The sequence below is a fragment of the Procambarus clarkii genome, chromosome 63 (assembly GCF_040958095.1).
Source record: "Procambarus clarkii isolate CNS0578487 chromosome 63, FALCON_Pclarkii_2.0, whole genome shotgun sequence".
NCBI classification, from domain to species: Eukaryota; Metazoa; Arthropoda; class Malacostraca; order Decapoda; family Cambaridae; genus Procambarus; species Procambarus clarkii.
The window spans coordinates 26099547-26124723 of NC_091212.1; the positions used below are offsets into that span (position 1 = coordinate 26099547).

The following is a 25177-nucleotide window of genomic DNA, read 5'->3' on the forward strand; positions in this document are numbered from 1 at the left end:
ACTGGGCCACGAGGACGCTGATCCTCGGAACCATCACAATGTAACTTCCATGTAACCTTCACATTAAGCAGACGGCTGACTTATGTTAGAAACCTCCAATAATTTCCAAGCCTAGTACTTTGTAAATATCAAAAAATGCCCAACTCGAAATTTATGAAAATCTGTTGATTTTCATGTTAAAAAGTTGCCTGTTACATTGGATAGAATTGGCAAGACGTTATGTTAGATTAAAGCTTTGAAACATCAATTTGTAGCGTTCAAAATATAGTAAAGCTGTGATAGGAGGAGTTGTGAGGTGGAGCAGCAGATGCCTCGTTATTGACCTGTTAGGGGTGGCAGGGACCGGCCAATGGGACGAGAGCGTGCATTAGTGCAGGATGTGTGTATGCATGTGTGGAGTGTGCATATGTATGTGCACTTACGTGTGTGTGTGTGTGTGTGCGCGTGCATGCGTGTCTAGGGGCAAGAGGTGGCCACACAGCTGCTGGACCACGTGGCCAGCTGTGCGCCCAGCAACAGTACACTCCATTATTTTGGGTATCCCCATCCTGGCCACTGCTGGAGGTCTGCTGGGTGGGTGTGACAGTGTGCTGGAAAGCGAGGGCGTGAGGGTGTGTTGAAGAATGTGGGCGTGAGGGTGTGTTGAAGAATGTGGGCGTGAGGGTGTGTTGAAGAATGTGGGCGTGAGGGTGTGCTGGAGCATATGGGCGTGAGGGTGTGTTGAAGAGTGTGGGCGTGAGGGTGTGTTGAAGAGTGTGGGCGTGAGGGTGTGTTGAAGAATGTGGGCGTGAGGGTGTGTTGAAGAATGTGGGCGTGAGGGTGTGCTGGAGCATATGGGCGTGAGGGTGTGTTGAAGAATGTGGGCGTGAGGGTGTGTTGAAGAATGTGGGCGTGAGGGTGTGTTGAAGAATGTGGGCGTGAGTGTGTGTTGAAGAATGTGGGCGTGAGGGTGTGTTGAAGAATGTGGGCGTGAGGGTGTGTTGAAGAATGTGGGCGTGAGGGTGTGCTGGAGCATATGGGCGTGAGGGTGTGTTGAAGAGTGTGGGCGTGAGGGTGTGTTGAAGAATGTGGGCGTGAGGGTGTGCTGGAGCATATGGGCGTGAGGGTGTGTTGAAGAATGTGGGCGTGAGGGTGTGTTGAAGAATGTGGGCGTGAGGGTGTGTTGAAGAATGTGGGCGTGAGGGTGTGCTGGAGCATATGGGCGTGAGGGTGTGTTGAAGAGTGTGGGCGTGAGGGTGTGTTGAAGAATGTGGGCGTGAGGGTGTGCTGGAGCATATGGGCGTGAGGGTGTGTTGAAGAATGTGGGCGTGAGGGTGTGTTGAAGAATGTGGGCGTGAGGGTGTGTTGAAGAATGTGGGCGTGAGGGTGTGTTGAAGAATGTGGGCGTGAGGGTGTGTTGAAGAATGTGGGCGTGAGGGTGTGTTGAAGAATGTGGGCGTGAGGGTGTGTTGAAGAATGTGGGCGTGAGGGCGTGCTGGAGAATGTGGGCGTGAGGGCGTGCTGGAGCATGTGGGCGTGAGGGTGTGGTGGAGAGCGTGGGGCTTGTGGGCGTGACTCCCACAATTGACTACGTAAGGCGTCAACACATCACCAGCTGCGATATTTTAACAAGGAAGGATAATAAAGGCTGGAGAGTGACGTTGTGGTGGTGGTAGTGTTGGAGGTGGTAGAGGGAGGTGTTGGTAGTGTTGGAGGTGGTAGAGGGAGGTGTTGGTAGTGTTGGAGGTGGTAGAGGGAGGTGTTGGTAGTATTGGAGGTGGTAGAGGGAGGTGTTGGTAGTGTTGGAGGTGGTAGAGGGAGGTGTTGGTAGTGTTGGAGGTGGTAGAGGGAGGTGTTGGTAGTGTTGGAGGTGGTAGAGGGAGGTGTTGGTAGTGTTGGAGGTGGTAGAGGGAGGTGTTGGTAGTGTTGGAGGTGGTAGAGGGAGGTGTTGGTAGTGTTGGAGGTGGTAGAGGGAGGTGTTGGTAGTGTTGGAGGTGGTAGAGGGAGGTGTTGGTAGTGTTGGAGGTGGTAGAGGGAGGTGTTGGTAGTGTTGGTAGTGTTGGAGGTGGTAGGGGCAGGTGTTGGTTGTGTTGGAGGTGGTAGAGGCAGGTGTTGGTAGTGTTGGAGGTGGTAGAGGGAGGTGTTGGTAGTGTTGGTGGTGTTGGTAGTGTTGGAGGTGGTAGAGGGAGGTGTTGGTAGTGTTGGAGGTGGTAGGGGCAGGTGTTGGTAGTGTTGCAGATGGTAGAGGGAGGTGTTGAATGTTGCTTGTAGCGCTGCAGGTGGCCAGGAAGAAATATGCCCGTATGCATATGCACCGTGGCACCCGCCGGTCAGGTACATTTGATAGTTGTTCCTAGACGTAATTTGAGTAAAGCTTAGTGGGCTCCCGAGGTGCTGTGGGCGGTTGTGTCGTACTGTTGGGGTACGGTAGATGATAAAAGTAGATTTGTACCCAAAGAAGAAGTACTGATTTCCAAATTTATTTTTATTTATTTATGGACTGGTGAGATATTTCGTCATCAGTAAGGACAGTTGTCGAGGCTAAGGGTTAGGGAGCAGGTGAGGGCTGCCGTGTTCTCAGTGCTTCAGGCACAAGATTTGCAGAAATTGTCTTCAAGCTGGGACAAGTTTATTTTTGGCGTGTATGTGATGGGTTACGTTAGTGAAGACGTGGAAGTGTGGCGCTCCCCAGTGAACTTGGCTACATCTGTTGGTAGGAAGCCCAGCTATCAGCTGTAGAAGCCTCCCCTCTGCCAGAATACCTCTCCTTGTTTTATGTTTATGTTGGTGCAGAAGTGTCTTCAGGTATGGGGGTGTAGCCGTCTTCACGTGTGTGCTGAGTGGGTGTAGGTGTGTGGTGGTGCAGGTGTGTGGTGGTGCAGGTGGTGGTGCAGGTGTGTGGTGGTGCAGGTGTGTGGTGGTGCAGGTGGTGGGTGTAGGTGGTGAGTGTAGGTGTGTGGTGGTGCAGGTGGTGGGTGTAGGTATGTGGTGGTGCAGGTGGTGGGTGTAGGTGTGTGGTGGTGCAGGTGGTGGTGACCTGGTCAGCTGGAGTACCACCAGCGGCACACAAGAGGATGGTGTTCATGTGAATGCGGGTCGGGCACATGCCAGAACGGTGCAGCTATTTGAGTCGAGGGGGTGCTGGCTTGCGCGGGGCACCAGTGGCACGGTGAAGCTGTCCGGGGCCACACAGTGCCACCATCGCTGGCACCCTCTCTACCCACTCAGCGCTTCATCACCTGAGTGTCATGTGTGTGTGATTAGTGGCGTCACTCGCTGTGTCAGTGCGCCAAGGGCCACGCCGAGGCTGCCATGGAGCGTCGGGACTCGCTAAGTGATAGTGAGATGGAAGGAGAGTCGTTTTCAGAGTGTTACTCCGTTCTCCCTCCTGATGAGAGTCACTCCTCTCCTGGGAAAACCCGCCACACGCTGCTCCCTGGAACGAGCGTCGCACAACAGTCGCCTGGATCACAACACCTGCTGCGGCCCAAGTCTCCACACACCAGGGAGCTACTACGGCGGTCAAGTTGCAAGCGGCAGGCGCCGCAGCCGCCCTGCAGGCCTTCCCCCACCGCCACACCTGTACCCTCAACCATTTCCGTGCCCAGTACTACACCGGGACCCACTACCATACCCGTGCCCTCCACCATAGCGGTGCCCAACGACCCGCCCGGCCCCGTCAACACCGTTCACCTACAGATAACCTCCGGGCCGCCGGGGAGCCAGTCGGTGCCACACCAGCCTGCTGATCACACTCTCCGGCACACCAGGGTAATCAGTCAGCCAGTGCTGCCCTCACCAGTGAGTGCCACCCCTGAGGGTGCCACACTAACGACTTCCTCACAGTCAGTGTCTTCATCTCGCCCCTTGACCAACAGCCGACCCATGTCTCCCCCTCGACCCATGTCTCCTCCGTCGGTGCCAGGCGGTGTGGCAGTGGCACCGCCAGCGCCGATACGATCCGAGTCTTCACAAGTTACTACCAGGAACTACAACAACCTTATAATCAGACTTATAGACGAAGAATCGGACTCTGATACTTACCAATCAGAGACCTTCGATGATCACATTGTGTTCCGGACTATACCTGGCCCAGGGGTTCCTCAGGTCACTGGGGGTCACACGGGGCACCAGGTTGTGACCCCTTCACCCCGCCTGGCCATTACCTCTTCCCCCTCACACGTTATGATCCCTCAAGCACCCTTCGTCCTCACTTCTTCAGTGTTGACGGCTCCGCAGGCACAGTTGATCACTTCGTCCCCCGCGCAGGTTAGGACTACCACCATATCGACGCCCGCGCGGGTGATGGTCACCTCGCCACAGGTACACACACACCACACACTGGCTAGGGACGAGCACAACCTCACAGTTAGAACTGACCTCAATCAAAGTGAAAATGTTATTGTGTGTGGCGATAACTACGACTTCTCTGGGAGTTTCGACGAAACTGTTGCGGAGGAGGAGTTGGAAGTGGCGACGCAGAGAGGACTCTGCCATAACATAGTGACCCGGGGTCGAGCCAGGGCCCTGATGCACTCTGCGTCTGATCCCGGAGTGCCACGCCCCCGGCGGCAGCACCACCTGCAGCAGCACCCGCGAGCCCCAGGCCTGGCCGTGCCTCCGCCCCTCGACCACCTCAGCGAAGAGGAGGTGGAAGAATCTGACTACAACGGGTACGAGGAGGTCCCGCGGGGCAGACTGCAACGGACGGACTCGCTGGTAACAGTGGCACACCTCTACGAGGACCTGCTGGTGTCCTCCCGCTTCAGGTTGCGCGTGACGCTGACCAACCTGACGGCGGTGGTAGTGGTGGCGGCCCTCGTCGTGCCCAACACCTCCACTATACTCTACACAGTGTTCAGGTACTCCAGGCCCGCTCTACACTAACCTCCAAACCCAGCTAATACCTGCATCACCTCAGCAGTTGCTCCTCACTAGAACGCTAACACCTGACTTGCTCACATTACCAACCAGTGGTCACTAAAGGAATATTTGTCTTATGTCTGTAATAATTGTATGATGACTGCACATTGCTGTGGCCGAATGTGTTAAAATATATAATGGTATCTGCACGTATTAACAAGCTTTGTGTTCACTAAAGGTATTTGTGTGGAGACAAAGATGTTTCCTGTGAACGCGGCTGGTATGTTCCACCGTTCTCTTTAATGAAGACCCAAATGAGTAAAAATAATATATATATATATATATATATATATATATATATAATATATAATATATATATATATATATATATATATATATATATATATATATATATATATATATATATATATATATATATATATATATATATATATATATATATATATATATGTGTGTGTGTGTGTGTGTGCAACAACGATCACAAAAACACTGATCCAAGTATGCGGAAAAAACTACATTTGAAAAATAGAGAATGCTTAACGCGTTTTCGGCTTAATTCGCCTTCATCAGAGCAAAGTAGAATTATTCTATTTTGTTTTGATAAAGGCGAATTAAACCGAAAACGCGTTAAGCATTCTCTATTTTAAAATATATAATATATTTATATAAAGTGTGTGTGTGAGTTTAATTAATATAAATCTTGCAGTTGCCTGGTGTTTACTTATTGAATTGTAAAATTCAAGTCCAGCCATATTCTTATAGCCATGGTTCTTGCTGTATGTGAAATATGTGTAAATAGTAATTAATAATCACTAGACATCGTTCCGTATATTGTGTTGAAGGCCTTAATAAATAAGTTTGGTAGTTGGAGAATGGAAGTGTTCGTATGGGTGCATGTTGTTGTACCTGGCCATTATGGTCCTGGAACCCGAAGCTCCGCTAACTTGGGACGCGATGTTGCTGTGAGTGTTGGGGGGGGGGGGCTGGTAGTGTGTGTGTGTATAGGGGGAGTTTGTATTTGTCTGTATTACCAGTTGTTGGAGGCACAGTATAACATAGGACCCCCCACCCCCTTCTGCGTGTCCTTGCCTGGAAGTTACCTTGAAGTGTTTCCGGGGCTTAGCGTCCCCGCGGTCCGGTCGTCGACCAGGCCTCCTTGTTGCTGAACTGGTCAACCAGGCTGTTGGACGCGGCTGCTCGCAGCCTGACGTATGAATCACAGCCTGGTTGATCAGATATCCTTTGAAGGTGCTTATCCAGTTCTCTCTTGAACACTGTGAGGGGTCCACTACACTTAAGGGGCTTATGCCCCTTAAGTGTAGTGGAAGCGTGTTGAACAGTCTCGGGCCTCTGATGTTGATAGTTCTCTCTCAGAGTACCTGTTGCACCTCTGCTCTTCAACGTGGGTATTCTGCACATCCTGCCATGCCTCCTGGTCTCATGTGTTATTTCTGTGTGCAGGTTTGGGACCAGCCCCTCTAATATTTTCCACGGATAAATTATTATGTATCTCTCCCGCCTGCACTCAAAGAGAATACAGATTTAGGCTCTTTAGTCGGTCCCAGTAGTTAAGATGTTTTACTGAGTGGATTCTAGCAGTAAAGGATCTCTGCACGCTCTCCAGGTCAGCAATTTCTCCAGCTTTGAAAGGGGCTGTCATTGTGCAGCAGTACTCCACTCTAGAGAGCACTATCGTCTTGAAAAGTCCTCGCTAGATCCCTTCTCCCCACTCCTGCATGTCTAAACTCGTCACGAGGTTAAACATGCACATGGTGTGGTGGTGTATGGCGCACATGGTGTGGTGGTGGTGTATATGGTGCACATGGTGTGTGGTGGTGTATATGGTGCACACGGTGTGTGGTGGTGTATATGGTGCACATGGTGTGTGGTGGTGGTGCAGCACCACGGGTCATGATGGTGGTATATATGGTGTGTGGTGGTGGTGGTGCAGCACCATGGGTCATGATGGTGGTATATATGGTGTGTGGTGGTGGTGGTGCAGCACCATGGGTCATGATGGTGGTATATATGGTGTGTGGTGGTGGTGGTGCAGCACCACGGGTCATGATGGTGGTATATATGGTGTGTGGGCGCAGGAGAGTCTTGAGATGTGTCCTGGCGCTGGTGTCTTGAGTAGTTGGTAATTGGTGTACAGAGAAGGGCAGGGTCGACGCCAGCGTTGGCTGGCAGCCTCTCACTGCTCCCTGTCCCGTAGCTTGTCACTGCTCCCTGTCCCGTAGCTGGTCACTGCTCCCTGTCCCGTAGCTTGTCACTGCTCCCTGTCCCGTAGCTTGTCACTGCTCCCTGTCCCGTAGCTTGTCACCTCTCACACCCAGTGATATATAATGAAATATACGGCTGAGGTATATAATGAAGTACACACCGCAGGTGTTGTGACGACTCCAGACATTCACGTTGATATCTTTCTCACGTGACAAGTCCGCCTCCTCGATGAGTATAGATGTGCACCAGTAGAATTGTCTTTTTTAAGTTGGGTCATTGTTTGATACATGTATCACCTTCCCGGAGGACGGTAGCCTCCCTGAGAGCCCCCCATCCCGTCACCGGGTGAGACTGGTATATTTACCTCCCCCCCCCCCCCCCCCCGCTGTCCATGCCCCCCCCCCCCCCGCTGTCCATGCCACTCCCCCCCCCCCCCCCCCCCCCCGCTGTCCATGCCCCTCCCCCCCCCTTCCTCCCTCCAGTGTGAAATATCTAGTGATGGGGCGAACAGTTGAATTTGCACTCCAGAACAACACACTTGCAACCCCCCGTGTTATATTTTCGCAAGTGTAACGTGATAATTTTCTTCTGGCCGGGAGACTGAGTGTTTTAGCTGCGTCAGTGTACTGGCAGTCTCGTCTGCTTGTGTGTTAACGTGTAATTTTAACAAGAAAGTCAATTCTTATTCCACAGTGCAAAGGGTGGTATTGCGTCATCACAAAGTTGCAGTGTTGTTGTTGTTAACTGCATGTTTGGTGGAGTTGTCTCCTTGATATACTAACATCTTAACCTATTTGTATACTCTGTTAAATCATTTTCAGATGTGTTTCTATATGGCACTTATGAAATTCATGCAGTTTTACTTTGTGAGATGTTGTAGTGACATGTATTGTGTGTGTAACCCCTGGAGGGCAAGGCGACCACACTGTGCTCACACTTGAGGGCAAGGCGACCACACTGTGCTCACACTTGACCTTGTACTTGCAGATTAGTGTTTGGGACACTGTTCCCGGCCTACTACTCCTACAAGGCTGTCAAGACCAAAAACGTCAAAGAATACGTGAGTACTTTTTATTACTACTACTATTATTATTATTATTATTATTATTATTATTATTATTATTATTATTATTATTATTATTATTATTATTATCATCATTATCATTAACATACCTGGTTGTTTACCCAGCTGCCCTTGAGTATATAAAGGGTTACATAGTTTGTGTTAAGAGGGAGTTGTGTGATAGTAAAACCCGTCTTTCAGGATGGTTAATGGTACGGGGGCATGGGATCAGTAACCTGCACCGGCAATTTATTTATTAATTTATTTATGTCATGTAGAGAGGGATATCCTGACCTAGTTCCTTCTCACAAAGTTTACATCATGGGTGCTGAGGACTGGGAGACCCGTCACCTGTAGGCACCTGCACTGCCTGCTGGACGCTTTGTGCTGCCCACAATAGAACTGTTGTTTTAGCTCCCGTGTTGGTATGGGAACTAAACAAATGAAAACTTTCATACTAGTGCTTTCAGGTCATGGAGTCAACGTCATCTCACCAGACCAGAAGTCAGACAAGCAGTTGCATGTCTGCTTAAGAAACCTGTGCATCTTTCCTCAATAATAGTTGCTCAGCCTTTATTTATTAAATTGTTTGAGCTTTGAAACATGGCAACCCAATATTATTATTGCTATAGACAACCTCGCAGCGCTTCGGAGTTCATAAACTATTTAATAAAGGTAAAGAGCTGTCATGATTAAGGAAAGATGTGCAGTTCTCGTAAGTGGACACTTCATTGCGTGGCAAATCTTGGCCCTGGTAAGAGACGTGGCCTCTGAGGGCAGTAATCCCAAGGTGGACTTGAGATAGGTGGGTTGAGATAGTCGGTGGGAGGAGGGGTTATTAACCATGCCCACATTAGCTGAAATATTTATACTCGCCTTAGAGATATCTTGAATGCGTTTCAGATAACAGTAAAAGGGGAAGCCTCTTTAAGCAGATCTGTTTTTCTTCAAGCGTGAACCAACCTTGGTGTGTGTGTGTACTTAGTTATGCTTGCGGGGGTTGAGCTCTGGCTCTTTGGTCCCGCCTCTCAGCTGTCAATCAACTGGTGTGCAGGTTCCTGAGCCTACTGGGCTCTATCATATCTACACTTGAAACTGTATATGGAGTCAGCCTCCACCACATCACTGTCTAATGCATTCCATTTGTCAACCACTCTGACACTAAAAAAGTTTTTTCTAATATCTCTGTGGCTCATTTGGGCACTCAGTTTCCACCTGTGTCCCCTAGTGCGTGTGCCCCTTGTGTTAAATAGCCTGTCTTTATCTACCCTATCAATTCATTTGAGAATCTTGTATGTGGTGATCATGTCATGATCCCCCTAACTCTTCTGTCTTTCAGCGACGTGAGGTTTAATTCCCGTAGTCTCTTCTAGTAGTTCATACCTCTCAGCTCGGGTACTAGTTTGGTGGCAAACCTTTGAACCTTTTCCAGTTTAATCTTATGCTTGACTAGATATGGACTCCATGCTGGGGCCGCATACTCCAGGATTGGCCTGACATATGTGGTATACAAAGTTCTGTATGATTCCTTACACAAGTTTCTAAATGTCGTTCTTAAGTTGGCCAGCCTGGCATATGCCGTTGATGTTATCCTCTTGATATGGGCTGCAGGGGACAGTTCTGGCGTGATATCAACCCCCAAGTCTTTTTCTCTCTCTGACTCTTGAAGAATTTCATCTCCCAAATGATACCTTGCATCTGGCCTCCTGCTCCCTACACCTATCTTCATTACATTACAGTTGCTTGGGTTAAACTAACAGCCATTTGTTCGACCATTCCTTCAATTTGTCTAGGTCTTCTCGAAGCCTCAAGCTCTCCTCCTCTGCCTTTTCTTTGTGTGTGCGTGGGGGGGGGGGGGGGGTGTTAACTGATAACTGGGATGGAAAGGCTGGCCGCCGTCGCTGCACCATAATATGGGCATGACATGTGTTAGTGTTGTGTGTATAGTGATCATTCCGTCTCTCCTCTCGTCCTCTTCGTGTCCCAACTTTGCAATTACCTTACTCGTATCTCCTCTTATCTTCCCTCAATTTTTATAACTATTCTCATCGTAGTATACACAGCTGATAACAGAAACATACGAATTCAACGAATTCTATTTTGTTTCGCAGGCTTAAGATCGTTCTTTTCCACAACTGGTGTTGCCCTACTAGTTTACCCTGGAACATGACTTGCTAGCGGCTTCCCAGTCAGGTCCCAAATTATGCTGGGTGAATAGTGGCAAAATTAAGGCTCTATGCCCAGACGATCCATCCTTCCCAGGGTTCGAACCTGGCCGATAGTTCTCCTTGCTTCCTCCACGCGCGTGCTGGCTCTCTGTGTCTGCCAGAATACGGATTATTTTAACTTGTGTTGGTTCCAGGGATCAATATCGACGCAGCCCGGTAGCTGACCAGGGGCCAGATTCACGAAGCAGTTACGCACGTACTTACGAACGTGTACATCTTTCCTCAATCTTTGACGGCTTTGCTTACATTTATGAAACAATTTACAAGCATGAAAACTTCCCACTCAACTGTTATTGTTATAAATAGCCTCCTGGTGCTTCGGAGCTCATTAATTGTTTAATAATTGTAAACAAAGCCGCCAAAGATTGAAAAAAGATGTACACGTTCGTAAGTACGTGCGTAACTGCTTCGTGAATCTGGTCCCACGCCTCCTGGTTAGTTGTTAGTCAACCGGGCTTGTTAGACGCAGCTGCTCGAAGTCTGACCTGTGGATCACAGCCCGGTTGATCAGGTATCCACTGTAGCTGTTTATTGAGTTTTTTTTTTTTTTTTTTTTTTTGGAGATATATACAAGAGTTATTACATTCTTGTACAGCCACTAGTACGCGTAGCGTTTCGGGCAAGTCCTTAATCCTATGGTCCCTGGAATACGATCCCCTGCCGCGAAGAATCGTTTTTTCATCCAAGTACACATTTTACTGTTGCGTTAAACAGAGGCTACAGTTAAGGAATTGCGCCCAGTAAATCCTCCCCGGCCAGGATACGAACCCATGACATAGCGCTCGCGGAACGCCAGGCGAGTGTCTTACCACTACACCACGGAGACTGCATACACCACGGAGACTGCTAAGAACAGTCTGCTTTTGAACACCGTAAGAGGTTGGTTAGTTATTCCTCTTATTTATAGACAAGGGCAGAGACTGCCAACCTTTTGTTTCTCATTTCCTTTTTTTTTTTTACCAACCTCGTTCTCACCATTGGAGCACCTCCCTACAACCACGTTCTCACCATTGGAGCACCCCCCTACAACCTCGCTCTCACCATTGGAGCACCTCCCTACAACCTCGCTCTCACTATTGGAGCACCTCCTACACCACGTTCTCACCTAACGACAATTAACAGTTACTATTGCTGCGACAAATACATATAATCATACCACAAGCCCTGTAGTGTTATCTGTTAAAACTGCACGTAAATGATCCTAGAAGACATTCAGTTCAGGACACTTGTGAGTCCTTTAGTGTGTTAAAGTACAGTACAAGACAGTAGTAATCCCATAATTACTGTCCTAGAGGGAGGGTGTTGAAGTCTTGGACCTTTAATGTTTACAAAATTGTCTCATAGCGTACTGATGAAATCTAATAGTTTTCAGAGTGGTCTGCCTCTTCTACCCATTATGACTTATATTCTACTAGTGCAGTTAGCGGGACTTATATTCTACTAGTGCAGTTAGCGGGACTTATATTCTACTAGTGCAGTTAGCGGGACTTATATTCTACTAGTGCAGTTAGTGGTTAAAAATATGGCACACCTACTTCTCTGATGGTCTATATATATGATGGTTGTTGTCTTGCCTCACTAATAGACGACTAAAGATATAAGTGCAGTACAGAATGTTCGTGATATTCCCTGTGGAGTTGAGAGGTTTACGGGTCACACACACACTCAAACTTGATCATTGTGGTGATGTTTGCCAGCCAGGATGATACTAGGTTTGGGAGCTTTATGAATACGTTAGCGAAGCGAGTTGTATGTACAGTATTGACAGTTTCATGAATATCCAATTTGGACTTACTGGAAGCAATGACTAGTTGAGAGGTGGAAGGAGGAAATGTGTAAAGGTTGTGTGTATCTACCTAGTTGTTCTTGCGGGGGTTGAGCTCTGCTCTTTCGGCCCGCCTCTCAACTGTAACTAACTAATGCTTTTTGTCCCCTCCCCCCCAAACACACACCCAGGAAGCAGCTCCGTAACAGCTGGCTAACTCCCAGGGACTTATTTACTGCTAGGTAACATGGGCATCAGGGTGACAAACTTTGCCCATTTGTTTCTGTCTGGTCCGGGAATCGAACCCGTGCCACAGAATTACGAGTCCTGCGCGCTGTCCGCTCAGCTACCAGACCCCGTGTGTGTGTGTATTCACCTAGTTGTACTTGCGGGGTTGAGCTCTACTCTTTTGGCCCGCCTCTCAGCTGTCAATCAACTGTTTCTACTACTACATTTTTTTCCCCCACACCACACACGCCAGGAAGCAGCCCGTGACAGCTGACTAACTCCCAGGTACGTATTTACTGCTAGGTAACAGGAGCATAGGGTGAAAGAAATTCTGCCCATCGTTTCTCGCCGGCGCCCGGGATCGAACCCGGGACCACAGGATCACATGTACAGCGTGCTGTCCGCTCGGCCACCGGCTCCCCGATGTGTGTGTGTGATGGGGGGGGGGGGAGGAGTGGGGGGTATAGCAGCTGAGAGAGAGAGATGAGGTGATTCACCGGAGCGGCATGTTCCCATTATGATCATTATTGTCGATGAGGAAGGTTCCTGCCCGGACCACAAGTTATTGACCATCGTGTTGCGACAGCGACAACCGGCCAACACAACACAACCCGGCCAACTTTCGTGTTTTGAGTTTATGCTCTGTAGGCCTAGTCTAGGAAGTGCGGTAAAGTTGAAATTTAGGCCTAGTACTGGAACTGGTTGGGATATTCAGCGACGAATGTTGGAGTATACATGAAGGTAAACATGAAACCTTGAGAAAGTATCAGATCAGAGTATTATTTAGACAGTTTCAAGTAAACTAAAAAAAAATCACTTAAAAATCATAAGTTATTCACTATAAAACAAACATGTTTTAATTGAAATGTGATTTTATCTACCATAAATTTTGTGTATAAATAATAGCGTTGTACTGTGATTTGAAGCTTCGTAACTGTCCCCCCCCCCCCCCGTGGTCAGCCTGTATATTTGGGTAGACGTGTTGAGTACTGCCTCCCCCTTGTTAATCCCACCCACCAGGGGGTAATGGTGGGACTTGCTCCCCACGTAACCACACCAGGGGGTAATGGTGGGACTTGCTCCCCACGGAACCACACCAGGGGATAATGGTGGGACTTGCTCCCCACGGAACCACACCAGGGGATAATGGTGGGACTTGCTCCCCACGGAACCACACCAGGGGATAATGGTGGGACTTGCTCCCCACGGAACCACACCAGGGGGGTAATGGTGGGACTTGCTCTCCACGGAACCACACAAACTAGGCTAGCTAGACTCTGGTTCTTAAGGCCTTTAAGACAACTTTAACAGTTGTCAAATACCCAAGATTTGTAATGATTACCGCAGCGTCTTTGTACATTGGTAATTCATTTAATATTTTGAAACCCACGGATTATTATATAAAATTAAATTTATATAATTTTGTTTAGTATTATTATTATTAACAAGGTTAGGTATACACAGCAATGTGCTGCTACCCTATTCTATATGAAAGATTACACGGTGTAGATAAAAAAAATTAGCTACAAGTTCAGCTAATATTCCCATCTCACAAGATGGTTAGTCATACATGGAATCAGGGGAGAAAATACCTGCCTCAGTACAAAAACAAATCAACTCTGACAAAAAAAAAATCTGGAAAGAACATGAAATGTAAAGTTGATCTGTTTCCCTCCACTAGCAAAATCTGGGCACAGCACAAGAATATCTTCCAATATTCCTGAGTGTATGAATTCATTCATTAATTCATTGCCTGCAGCCACCTTCCATAGATATCGATATCCCAGCCTAATTTTGGCAATTACAATGTCACACTGTCCAGTGGATGTTTTAAGCTGCCCGTACATATAATTCTCTGTTCTAAACATGTCAAGCTTTTCATACTCGTTCTTTCTGGCCTTTGTGTGTCAGTAACTGCTCTTCTGTCCTCCCTAATTTCCTGAAATATTGCAGTTTTTACAGCAGAGATTGGAGTGCCCATATCCAACTCAATCTCAGGCTTATCACATGCAAATTTAGCTGCCTTGTCTGTGTCATCAAGCTGGACAACACCTGTGTGAGATGGTAGCCATACAAATGAGACAAACTTTTGCTCTTTGCATTAATAATGTTATTTATTATGGATGTTACAACATTCCTAGTGTCTACCTTGCATGTCGAGTTTTTAAGGCCCTGAAGAGCTGACTTTGAATCACAGAAAGTTACTCCTCCACTGTTCTTCAGTGCGCTAGTGGCCAGTTGTAGTGCAGCTAATTCTGTATGTGTGGAGCTGAGCCAGTTATTCAGTCTCACACGTGTGGTCTGTGTACATATGTTATCCTTGTATATTCTACAGGCTGCTGCAGTGCGACCTGTTGACATTTGTACAGACCCATCAGAGTAAGCATAGTGCTCGTGGGGCCGTAAGTTATTTATAAATAAAGGAATCAATGGTTCCATGTGTTGTTGCTTTTAGGAGTGCTGGGTTTTCCTTGCTCTTTTAGCTGATGGTCGTGTAAGATACTTGTATTTCAGGGTACAGATATAATGGGATATCATTGGCTAGTACATTTCAAACCTTAAGTTGAAGCCCCATACCTTTGAAATTCCTTGAAGCCAGTAAAGCCCATTGTTCCTCTATACTCGGTATAAATACTGTACTTAAACCTGGTTCAGAGAAGATTTTAATGTTCACCGGAGAGCAAAGTGGAGAGTGAAGGTAACGCTCAGTGGAGGCCACACCGCCACCATGTACACAGCACCTTGGCCAAGCCGGCGCCTCCACCCCCAGCAGCTGGCACATTGCCTCATTACGTAGTGTGGGAGGCACAAGTGGGGGAGCGTGGTCCAGAGCTTACTGCTAGCCACCTTGTCTCAAGGTGGCCGTTCTGGCCCCTTTCTCCCAATTACCCAAGTGTAGTTACAGGATGAGAGCCACGCTCCTGGTGTCCCTTAGTTCTCTTAGCGTGTCAGTCTGGGCGCACGCAATGCATGCAACTCTTCTCCTAAAATGATAGTACTTACAGCCAGTATTTGGATCAGAGTACGAATATGCAGTGTTGCACTACCAAAAAGGTCACGTTTTGTATTACTGAATTAACCCAAATGACAGTCTCTTAAATACGAAATGAAACTAAAGAACCTGACCTAACTTGTCCTGGCAATCCTTCACCGAAATGTTTGAATATTGTGGTAGTCCAACACTACATATTGTGGTAGTCCAACACTACATATTGTGGTAGTCCAACACTACATATTGTGGTAGTCCAACACTACATATTGTGGTAGTCCAACACTACATATTGTGGTAGTCCAACACTACATATTGTGGTAGTCCAACACTACATATTGTGGTAGTCCAACACTACATATTGTGGTAGTCCAACACTACATATTGTGGTAGTCCAACACTACATATTGTGGTAGTCCAACACTACATATTGTGGTAGTCCAACACTACATATTGTGGTAGTCCAACACTACATATTGTGGTAGTCCAACACTACATATTGTGGTAGTCCAACACTACATATTGTGGTAGTCCAACACTACATATTGATGCAGAGGATGAGGCACAATAACGTGGCTGAAGACATGATGACCAAACCTCCCACCAGAAGACATGATGACCAAACCTCCCACCAGAAGACACGATGACCAAACCTCCCACCAGAAGACACGATGACCAAACCTCCCACCAGAAGACATGATGACCAAACCTCCCACCAGAAGACATGATGACCAAACCTCCCACCAGAGGACATGATGACCAAACCTCCCACCAGAAGACACGATGACCAAACCTCCCACCAGAAGACACGATGACCAAACCTCCCACCAGAAGACACGATGACCAAACCTCCCACCAGAAGACACGATGACCAAACCTCCCACCAGAAGACATGATGACCAAACCTCCCACCAGAAGACACGATGACCAAACCTCCCACCAGAAGACAGGATGACCAAACCTCCCACCAGAAGACAGGATGACCAAACCTCCCACCAGAAGACATGATGACCAAACCTCCCACCAGAAGACGACGACGTGTGGGTCCGTCCTGGACCATTACCAAGACGATGGTGGAGGAGACGAGGAAACGTCGTCGTCTCGTCATCTTCTGGTGCGTGGTTTGGTTATCACTACATACTGATACTTGCCCCAAATACTTGTTACAAATATTACCTTTTTAGGAGGATGGGTTGGTGTCTGATAAACCCTCCCACCTACCCCACCTTTCCCCTATATCTACCTGCCCTCTATCTTTTTTGTTCTTTCTCTTCCCACCCCCCCCCCCCCCCCCTTCCTCTGCTCTGCTCTGTAAAGATGGAAAAACCTCTACTATATGAGCGTTGTTGTGTGATGTAGACTGACATTACCTTACATTATCACATACTTTTACCCCAGAAAATGTGCTATAATGGATAAAAACATGTAATCATTGTACATAAATAAGAAAATGTATTTTGTCTTATCGTGCAAAGTATCTAATGTAGAGGCTTTCCCATGGTGCTGAGACTGTCCAGTTACCGACCTTGGCACCACGAGTCGGGTTGGGAAGCTTCCGGATACAAACCAAACAGCTGTTATTTTACATATATTATCTTTGCTTTGTTTTTTTAATCATAAGGATGTTGGTACAATAATGCTAAATGTGGCAACAGGTTTGCTTTTTAGAACTTGTAAATACTATCATCTGGTCATTGTAGTTGATAACCAGTGGTTATAGCGCTAGCTATTTTTGCGTTTAGAGTCTAGATTGACTCGTTTAAATTATTGTCCAGTTTACAAAATAAGTACTGGAGCGATGCAGGGGATGAGTCACAATAACGTGGCAAAAGTATGTTGACCAGACCACACACTAGAAGGTGAAGGGACGACGACGTTTCGGTCCGTCCTGGACCATTCTCAAGTCGATTGTGATGAGGAAGTAGAGACTGGAGCGATGTTTTATCGTATAGCAAGTATCTCTGCGAGGGAGGAAATTATATTTTCATCATCTTCGTGAACCGTACAAATTTCAAGCACAATTGCCAAAATCCCTCACTAAGCTCAAAAAAAAAAAGAGAATACACTGTTACACAGCGCCCAGCCCCAGGCCAAAATTAGCGAGTAAATAAACTCTAGAAACCTACTACAGGTATGTATGCATTTTTAAATTTTGCTCCAACACAGTTTTGTAATTTTTTGCATACAGAGGGCATTGCAATGTGAATTAAGAAGAAACATACTATACTGCAGGAAACCCATTGATCTTTAGATGTGTTGCCTCTTGAGAGCACAAAGGAACAGGCCGGTCTGAGTGGGTAAAACAGTTAATTGAACAGTTAAAATTAACTGAATACATTTAGCTAGTAATGGATGTAATATGAACTTAATGGTATTCCTTCTCCCTCAACAGGTAAAATGGATGATGTACTGGATTGTGTTTGCCTTCTTCACATGTTTCGAGACACTAACCGACCTCTTCTTAAGTTTCTGGTTCCCTTTCTACTACGAGGTATGTCGGTTCCCTTGCTTATAGGACTGTTGTCGCTAACATTGTGGAAACTAAGCATTTGAGTTGAATTAAATACTTTTGAAAATGATCTGGTCGCATTTCCCATCACCTCTCTCTCTCTCTCTCTACCCCCCTCCCTCCCCTCTCCCTTTCCCTCCATTCCCTCACCTGCCCTCCCCCCTTCCCCCCTTCCCCCCTTCTCCCCTCCCCCCTTCTCCCCTCCCCCCCTCCCCCCTTCTCCCCTCCCCCCTTCTCCCCTCCCCCCTTCTCCCCTCCCCCCTTCTCCCCTCCCCCCTTCTCCCCTCCCCCCTTCTCCCCTCCCCCCTTCTCCCCTCCCCCCTTCTCCCCTCCCCCTTCTCCCCTCCCCCCTTCTCCCCTCCCCCCTTCTCCCCTCCCCCCTTCTCCCCTCCCCCCTTCTCCCCCTCCCCCCTTCTCCCCTCCCCCCTTCTCCCCTCCCCCCTTCTCCCCTCCCCCTTCTCCCCTCCCCCCTTCTCCCCCTCCCCCCTTCTCCCCCTCCCCCCTTCTCCCCCTTCCCCCTTCTCCCCCTCCCCCCTTCCCCCCCTCCCCCCTCCCCCCTCCTCCATCCCCACCTCCCTCCCTTCCTTTCCCCTCCCTCCTGCTACAACCTTTTCCTTATTTCTCTTTCAGGAGTATTGGTTCTGTTCACAACTTTTATTCACAATTTCATGTTTTATGGTACAGTGCTGTATATTGCTATTGTATATAAATATATTTACACTTTAAATAATATTAGGTTTAATAATTGTTATATTCCACTTACTCAATCTTGTACAGCAACATGAACCTTCCACAATCTTGTACAGCAATATGAACCTTCCACAGCTCAAGATCTTAGTGGTGTTGTGGCTCTTGTCTCCCGCCACCCGGGGGTCATCCATTTTGTACCGCAAGTTTGTACACCCATGGCTGACCCGTCGAGAAGATGACATTGATAATTGTATTGCTCAGGCTAAGCAGCAGGGCTACTCCACTGTTATACAGCTTGGCACCAAGGGCGTTAATTACGCCACCACGGTCTTAATGCAGACCGCAATTAAGGCAAGTCGGGGAAATCAGGCAAGTAATAGACAATCTGTGCAGTAGTGTTGCTTGTAGGTGTCCTTATCTTAACCCTATTTACTTATTGTTACTAATTAGTAAGTTAGTCTTGATACTCTTAATGTGGCAATGTACAGAGTTTGTTTAGTTTTATGGGGTTTGTTATATTACCAAAACTTTTATTGACAGCTCAGTTATTTCATTCTCAATGTTCTTAGCAAGTTTCTCCTAGGCAGTAGGGAGGAAATAGTGCTTTAGCCACTGTATAGCTACATCATTATATTTATTGCTGCTCTATTGTCATCATTATTGTAATTGTTTGTAAATCCTTCCAGAGCGTACATCTGACATTACTTGAAACACACTCTATAGTGCTTTGCATGTTTATCTACCCTATTTAGTCATTGTTGTGATTGATAAACGTTTTTAGTCTCCCCGTTTTAGAATGGAAGATTCCAGAGGTGAAGAACACCTAATGGCTGATGATTTTAGTTGGAATTTATATAGTTATAAGTAGGCCAGACTGTACAGTACAGTATTATTATTTACCATAGCATATTGAAAGAAACAGTTCCTTTTTATAGCAAGGAGCATAATTGTCACTTTGTATGGTAAGGAACATAGTATGCCTTTGTTTGCATGAAAAATCCTGTTTGCTGGTTGTTATCTTTCTTTGTTTAATTAGAACAGTGACGATTTTTTGTGTGAAATAATTATAAAAATCCTAAAGCATTTATAATATTAGATTACATATGCATATTTGTACTGCCATCCAAGTAGTGGTCAGTCATACTTTAAGGAACTGCCCAGCAGAGAGCATCATGTCTTGTTTTTCCTCGTTTTCATTGTTTCTCTTTTAGTGCGGTCGTATCTAATTCTAGATGATCAATTTGTTCTTTGTAAAGTGCTGTCCTTGCAAGGAAATTCTTGAATCTTGGTAATTTCATATTTCATTATTCAAGCAGTTCCCAATCTCTTCTTTCTAATAATTTATGGAACTAGTGAAGTTGTGTTTTTATAATACATACTTTTAAAGTACATAATTATTTTTAAAATAAATTTATATATTTAGAATTCATAAATTTATAAATGTTATATTTATGCGGTCACTAATGGTCGAGTGGATTAGGGCACCGTGACACCACTTGCAATGTGCTTCTGGAGGTCCAGGTTCAAGTCACTTCTTGGGTGTGGAGTTTTCATTTGCATATATGCTTGGGGGACCATTCAAGTTTGTTTGCACTATATATGTATGTATGTATGTGTATATATATATATATATATATATATATATATATATATATATATATATATATATATATATATATATATATATATATATATATATATATATATATATACACATACATACATACATACATACACACAGTATAAACAGGTATGGCGTACCCGGTTCCTTAACCACTCGACCTCTGTGACTGTACAAAAGCTTGTTCGCATTTGTGTTGCTCACGTGGCATCACAAAGTGAGGTGATTTGATAAAATATCTATGCCCAAGTGCTGTCAGGTCGTTGGGGATATAGCCTCGGCTACCAATGACTTTTGCACAGCCACCGTGGTCGAAGGGTTAAGGAACCAGGTACGCCATGGTGCATAGCGCTCCTGGCTGTCTGGGTTCGAATCCTTCTGGGGTGTGGAGTTTTTAGTTGCATATTGGCTTGGGGACCATTCAAATTTGTTCACATATATATATATATATATATATATATATATATATATATATATATATTATATTATATTATATAATTAAATATGACCGAAAAAGTAAGATTAATAATTCTAACACAAATTTTCTCGATCTTTCTTATGTTACTTTTCACTGTTGATGGTAATTGAAAAATCAATTCTCCAAAATTCATTTTTATTTCTAGTCTGACGCGACACTTGAGCGCGTTTTGTAAAACTTATAACATTTTCAAAGACTTTAGTTTACACACACACACACACACAACTGTAACTGAATAGAGCTTAAACATCTTTGATTTTTTTTTTTTTATACCTGCATTTGGGTGAGGTGATATATTACAACAGTTTTGGATGAGGTGAAAACTTTGTCTCCAACTCCACTTTCCGAGATTCTGTTGGACGACATATTCGACCTCGAGACACAAAAGAAGGTCACCACCAAAGACACCTTACATGCAGAACTTATTGCGGAAGGAGGAAAGAATCGAGGCAACTACAGAAGCACCATTCTGTCCCCCAAGCTCAAAGCGGCAGCTAAGAGCCTTCGTGAGAACAAGGAGATAGTTGTCAGGAGAGGTGACAAGTCGCCAATATACGTCATTCTTAAAAAAGACGAATATCTGGCGAAAATGAACCTCATACTCTCTGACCAAACTAAATTCCAAAGGGTAACGAAGGACACTACAGCAGAATTGAAAGCAAAGGCCAACAAATTGATCGAAACTGTGAATGCCAAGAAATCCGGACTCCAACTGCCAAAGATTATTGGGGAATATAAACCTGGATACGCGTATGGAAATGTCAAGACACATAAGCCTGGAATCCCACTTCGGCCAATCAGCCAGATACCCACACCCACGTACAGACTGGCGAAACGACTCAACGACTTGCTGACTCCTTATGTCCCTTGCGCCTTCAGCCTGAAGTCTCCAAAGGAATTTGTTGACTTACTGCGGGGAACACGAGCCACAGGGATAAGAGCCTCGTTGGACATAGAATCACTGTTTACCAACGTACCTGTGGATGAAACAATCGGGATGATAGCGGACAGAGTGTATCGTGATCCGGCCTGTACTCCTCTTGACATACCAGAAAACATTCTAAGGAAACTACTCCAAGCTTGCACTAAAGAGGCACCCTTCTTGAGCCCGAATGGGCACATGTATAAGCAAGTAGATGGGGTGGCCATGGATTCTCCCCTAGGTGTCCTGTTTGCGAACTTCTACATGGGTACCATCGAGCAAAAATTCTTAGTCGACATGAACTTGAAACCGGCCATATACTGCAGGTATGTTGACGACATTTTTACACAGGTACCTGATGTCAGACATCTGCAGGAGCTGAAGGAGGCATTTGAGCAGAATTCTGTGTTGCGTTTCACTTACGAGATGGAGAAGGATGGGAAGCTGCCCTTTCTAGATGTAACAGTCATGGAAAGGAGCGGAGGTTTCCACACTGCAGTCTACACTAAGGAAACGAACATAGGAATGTGCCTAAATGCCAACAGTGACTGCCCAGACAGGTACAAGAGGAGTGTTGTTAACGCTTATGTCGACCGTGCTCTCAGCCACAGCTCAGAATGGAAGCAAGTCGACGAAGAACTCTGTAGGGTAAGGCAGGTCCTAGTCAACAACGGCTTCTCCAATGGTTTCGTTGAAGACATCATAAGAAGGAAAGTGAAACGCCATGCAACCTCTGAAGAGACAACTAGCACAGCACCTATACCCCCTATTAGACTATTTTACAGGAACTTCTTTTCCACAGCTCATAAAATGGAGGAAAGGGTCCTGAAAGATATTGTTAATAGAAACGTTATCCCTACAGACAAAAATCAGAAGATACAACTGACGATTTACTATAAAACCAAAAAAACGGCCAGCCTACTCATGAGAAACTCTCCAGACACAAAGCAGAACGCTTTAAAAGAGACCAACGTCGTCTATGCCTTCAAATGCCTTCTTGGGGACTGTAAGCCTCAAAAAACTCAGTATATAGGCAAGACAACAACATCTCTTTCCAGACGTTTAACGATGCATAAGCAACAGGGCTCCATTAAGGAACATATAATCTCTTCCCACAACCAAACCATCACCAGAGAAATCTTGGCAAACAACACAGAAATCATCGATAGATACAGCGATAGCAGGCGGCTTGACATCTGCGAGGCACTACACATCAAGAAGTCAACACCAGCAATCAACAGCCAATTAATGCACAACTATATTCTACCCACTTCAAGACTCCGCTCCAATATAGAAGCATCAAGAAATATGGGCCAATAGGCCCTCTGCAATTACTTCCATTCAATATCCATTGTTTCGTGTTCTGTCTTGTGTTGAAAGTTTGTTTTCACCTCATCCAAAACTGTTGTAACATATCACCTCACCCAAATGCAGGTATAAAAAAAAAAAAAATCAAAGATGTTTAAGCTCTATCCAGTTACAGTTGTGTGTGTGTAAACTAAAGTCTTTGAAAATGTAATAAGTTTTACAAAATGCTCTCAAGTGTCGCGTCAGACTAGATAAAAGAAATAAAAATGAATTTTGGAGAATTGATTTTTCAATTACCATCAACAGTGAAAAGTAACATAAGAAAGATCGAGAAAATTCGTGTTAGAATTATTAATCTTACTTTTTCGGTCATATTTAGTAACATATGTCTACAGGGAAGACTGCTACCAAAATATACTAATCTATATATATATATATATGTCGTACCTAGTAGCCAGAACTCACTTCTCAGCCTACTATTCAAGGCCCGATTTGCCTAATAAGCCAAGTTTTCCTGAATTAATATATTTACTATAATTTTTTTCTTATGAAATGATAAAGCTACCCTTTTCACTATGTATGAGGTCAATTTTTTTTTATTGGAGTTAAAATTAACGTAGATATATGACCGAACCTAACCAACCCTACCTAACCTAACCTAACCTATATATATAGGTAAGGTTAGGTTAGGTAGCCAAAAAAAGCTAGGTTAGGTTAGGTTAGGTAGGTTAGGCAGACGAAAAAACATTAATTCATGAAAACTTGGCTTATTAGGCAAATCGGGCCTTGCATAGTAGGCTGAGAAGTGAGTTCTGGCTACTAGGTACGACATATATATATATATATATATATATATATATATATATATAATGTCGTACCTAGTAGCCAGAATGCACTTCTCGGCCTACTATGCAAGGCCCGATTTGCCTAATAAGCCAAGTTTTCCTGAATTAATATATTTTCTCAAATTTTTTTCTTATGAAATGATAGAGCTACCTATTTCATTATGTATGAGGTCAAATTTCTTTTATTGGAGTTAAAATTAACGTAGATGTATGACCGAACCTAACCAAACCTACCTAACCTAACCTAACCTAACCTATCTTTATAGGTTAGGTTAGGTTAGGTTAGGTAGCCGAAAAAGTTAGGTTAGGTTAGGTTAGGTAGGTTAGGTAGTCAAAAAACAATTAATTCATGAAAACTTGGCTTATTAGGCAAATTGGGCCTTGCATAGTAGGTAGTAGGCTGAGATGTGCGTTCTGGCTACTAGGTACGACATATATATATATATATATATATATATATATATATATATATATATATATATATATATATATATATATATATATATAATATACAGTATTGGCAACTGCTTGAATAATGAAATATGAAATTACTAAGAGCCAAGAATGTCATTCCGAGTACAGCACTAGACAAATAATAATTTTATATATCACGCACAGTTATTAATGTTGTGGTTGAAATAATGTAGGGAGGCATAAGAAAGAGCATTGGTAAGAGATGGTAACTGAATCTGTAGGAAGCTATATGAATCCCTAGGAAGGGGTAGAAATTGCCAGGAATGGTTAGGGAACCCCCAGGAAGAGTTATGAAGTCCCTCTCCCCTTGGAAGGGTTATGACTTCTTCCCCTCCATTTCTAGGAAGGGTTAGGAATCCTTAGGTAGAACATAATATATTAGCATGCATGAGCAAGTGTGAAGAAAGGGTTACACAACACACACTTTCGCAGTCCCAGATCTGGCCTGGGAGTGAAATATTGGAAACAAAACCAATGTTGAGGCTCTAGAATAATAATATTGTAAGACTGTACCATCAACCTGTCCTCTTACAAAGAATGTCGCATTTCGATCGTATGCATTACATAAGGCCAAAAATTGTCGTACTAGAAAATGGAAGCAACTTGTGAAAATGACGTACTGTCCCGTTTTCTGTTTTGGGTCCTCTGGTAGGTTAGCAGAGGACAATTTAATTTTTATCATTTTCTTGACATTGGGAAACCTTAGGAGGACAAGCTGGTACCAAAGTGAAGTAAGGTAAAGACAATTAAATATTATACATGTAAGAAAGGTTCTTTGAATGTGTGGAGGCTTTGCTGTTATTGTCACTTCTTCTTGGGGAGTTCCTAGAAGGAACATGATGTCTAAGATGAAGATAAAGCATTAAGCTATTGTATACTTCTAATGGCTATTGAATCCGAAACTTTCCACTTACGATTAGATTAGCATATATTTTGCAACTTTTATCTTTTGTATTTACAGAATTTATTTT

At 45.1% G+C, this 25177-nt stretch overlaps 2 protein-coding genes across 6 annotated transcripts in view; one reads left to right on the forward strand and one right to left on the reverse strand.

Annotated features, from left to right (window-relative positions):
• Positions 1-528: 528 nt before the first annotated feature.
• LOC123769602 (soluble scavenger receptor cysteine-rich domain-containing protein SSC5D-like) lies at positions 529-1509 on the reverse strand. The gene has a single exon (XM_045760842.2). The coding sequence runs from the start codon at positions 1507-1509 to the stop codon at positions 529-531; it is 981 nt and encodes a 326-aa protein (XP_045616798.2).
• A 1453-nt stretch (positions 1510-2962) lies between these two features.
• Positions 2963-25177, forward strand: part of LOC123769447 (uncharacterized) — a 65878-nt gene continuing 43663 nt past the window's right edge. For 2 of the 5 annotated variants that reach the window (XM_069308817.1, XM_069308821.1), the window contains exons 1-4: positions 2972-4841; positions 8074-8146; positions 17752-17850; positions 18694-18931. In XM_069308817.1, coding sequence (XP_069164918.1) covers positions 3292-4841; positions 8074-8146; positions 17752-17850; positions 18694-18931 — 1960 coding nt within the window. In that variant the 5' untranslated portion in view covers positions 2972-3291. Of the gene's footprint in view, positions 4842-8073; positions 8147-17751; positions 17851-18693; positions 18932-25177 lie in introns of all 5 variants that reach the window. The other 3 variants (XM_045760552.2, XM_069308818.1, XM_069308819.1) reach the window with 3 other exon arrangements.

Excerpts from the sequence above, each read along its gene's own strand:
- LOC123769602 (XM_045760842.2), bottom strand. The coding sequence starts at position 1,509 with ATGCTCCAGCACGCCCTCACGCCCACATTCTCCAGCACGCCCTCACGC.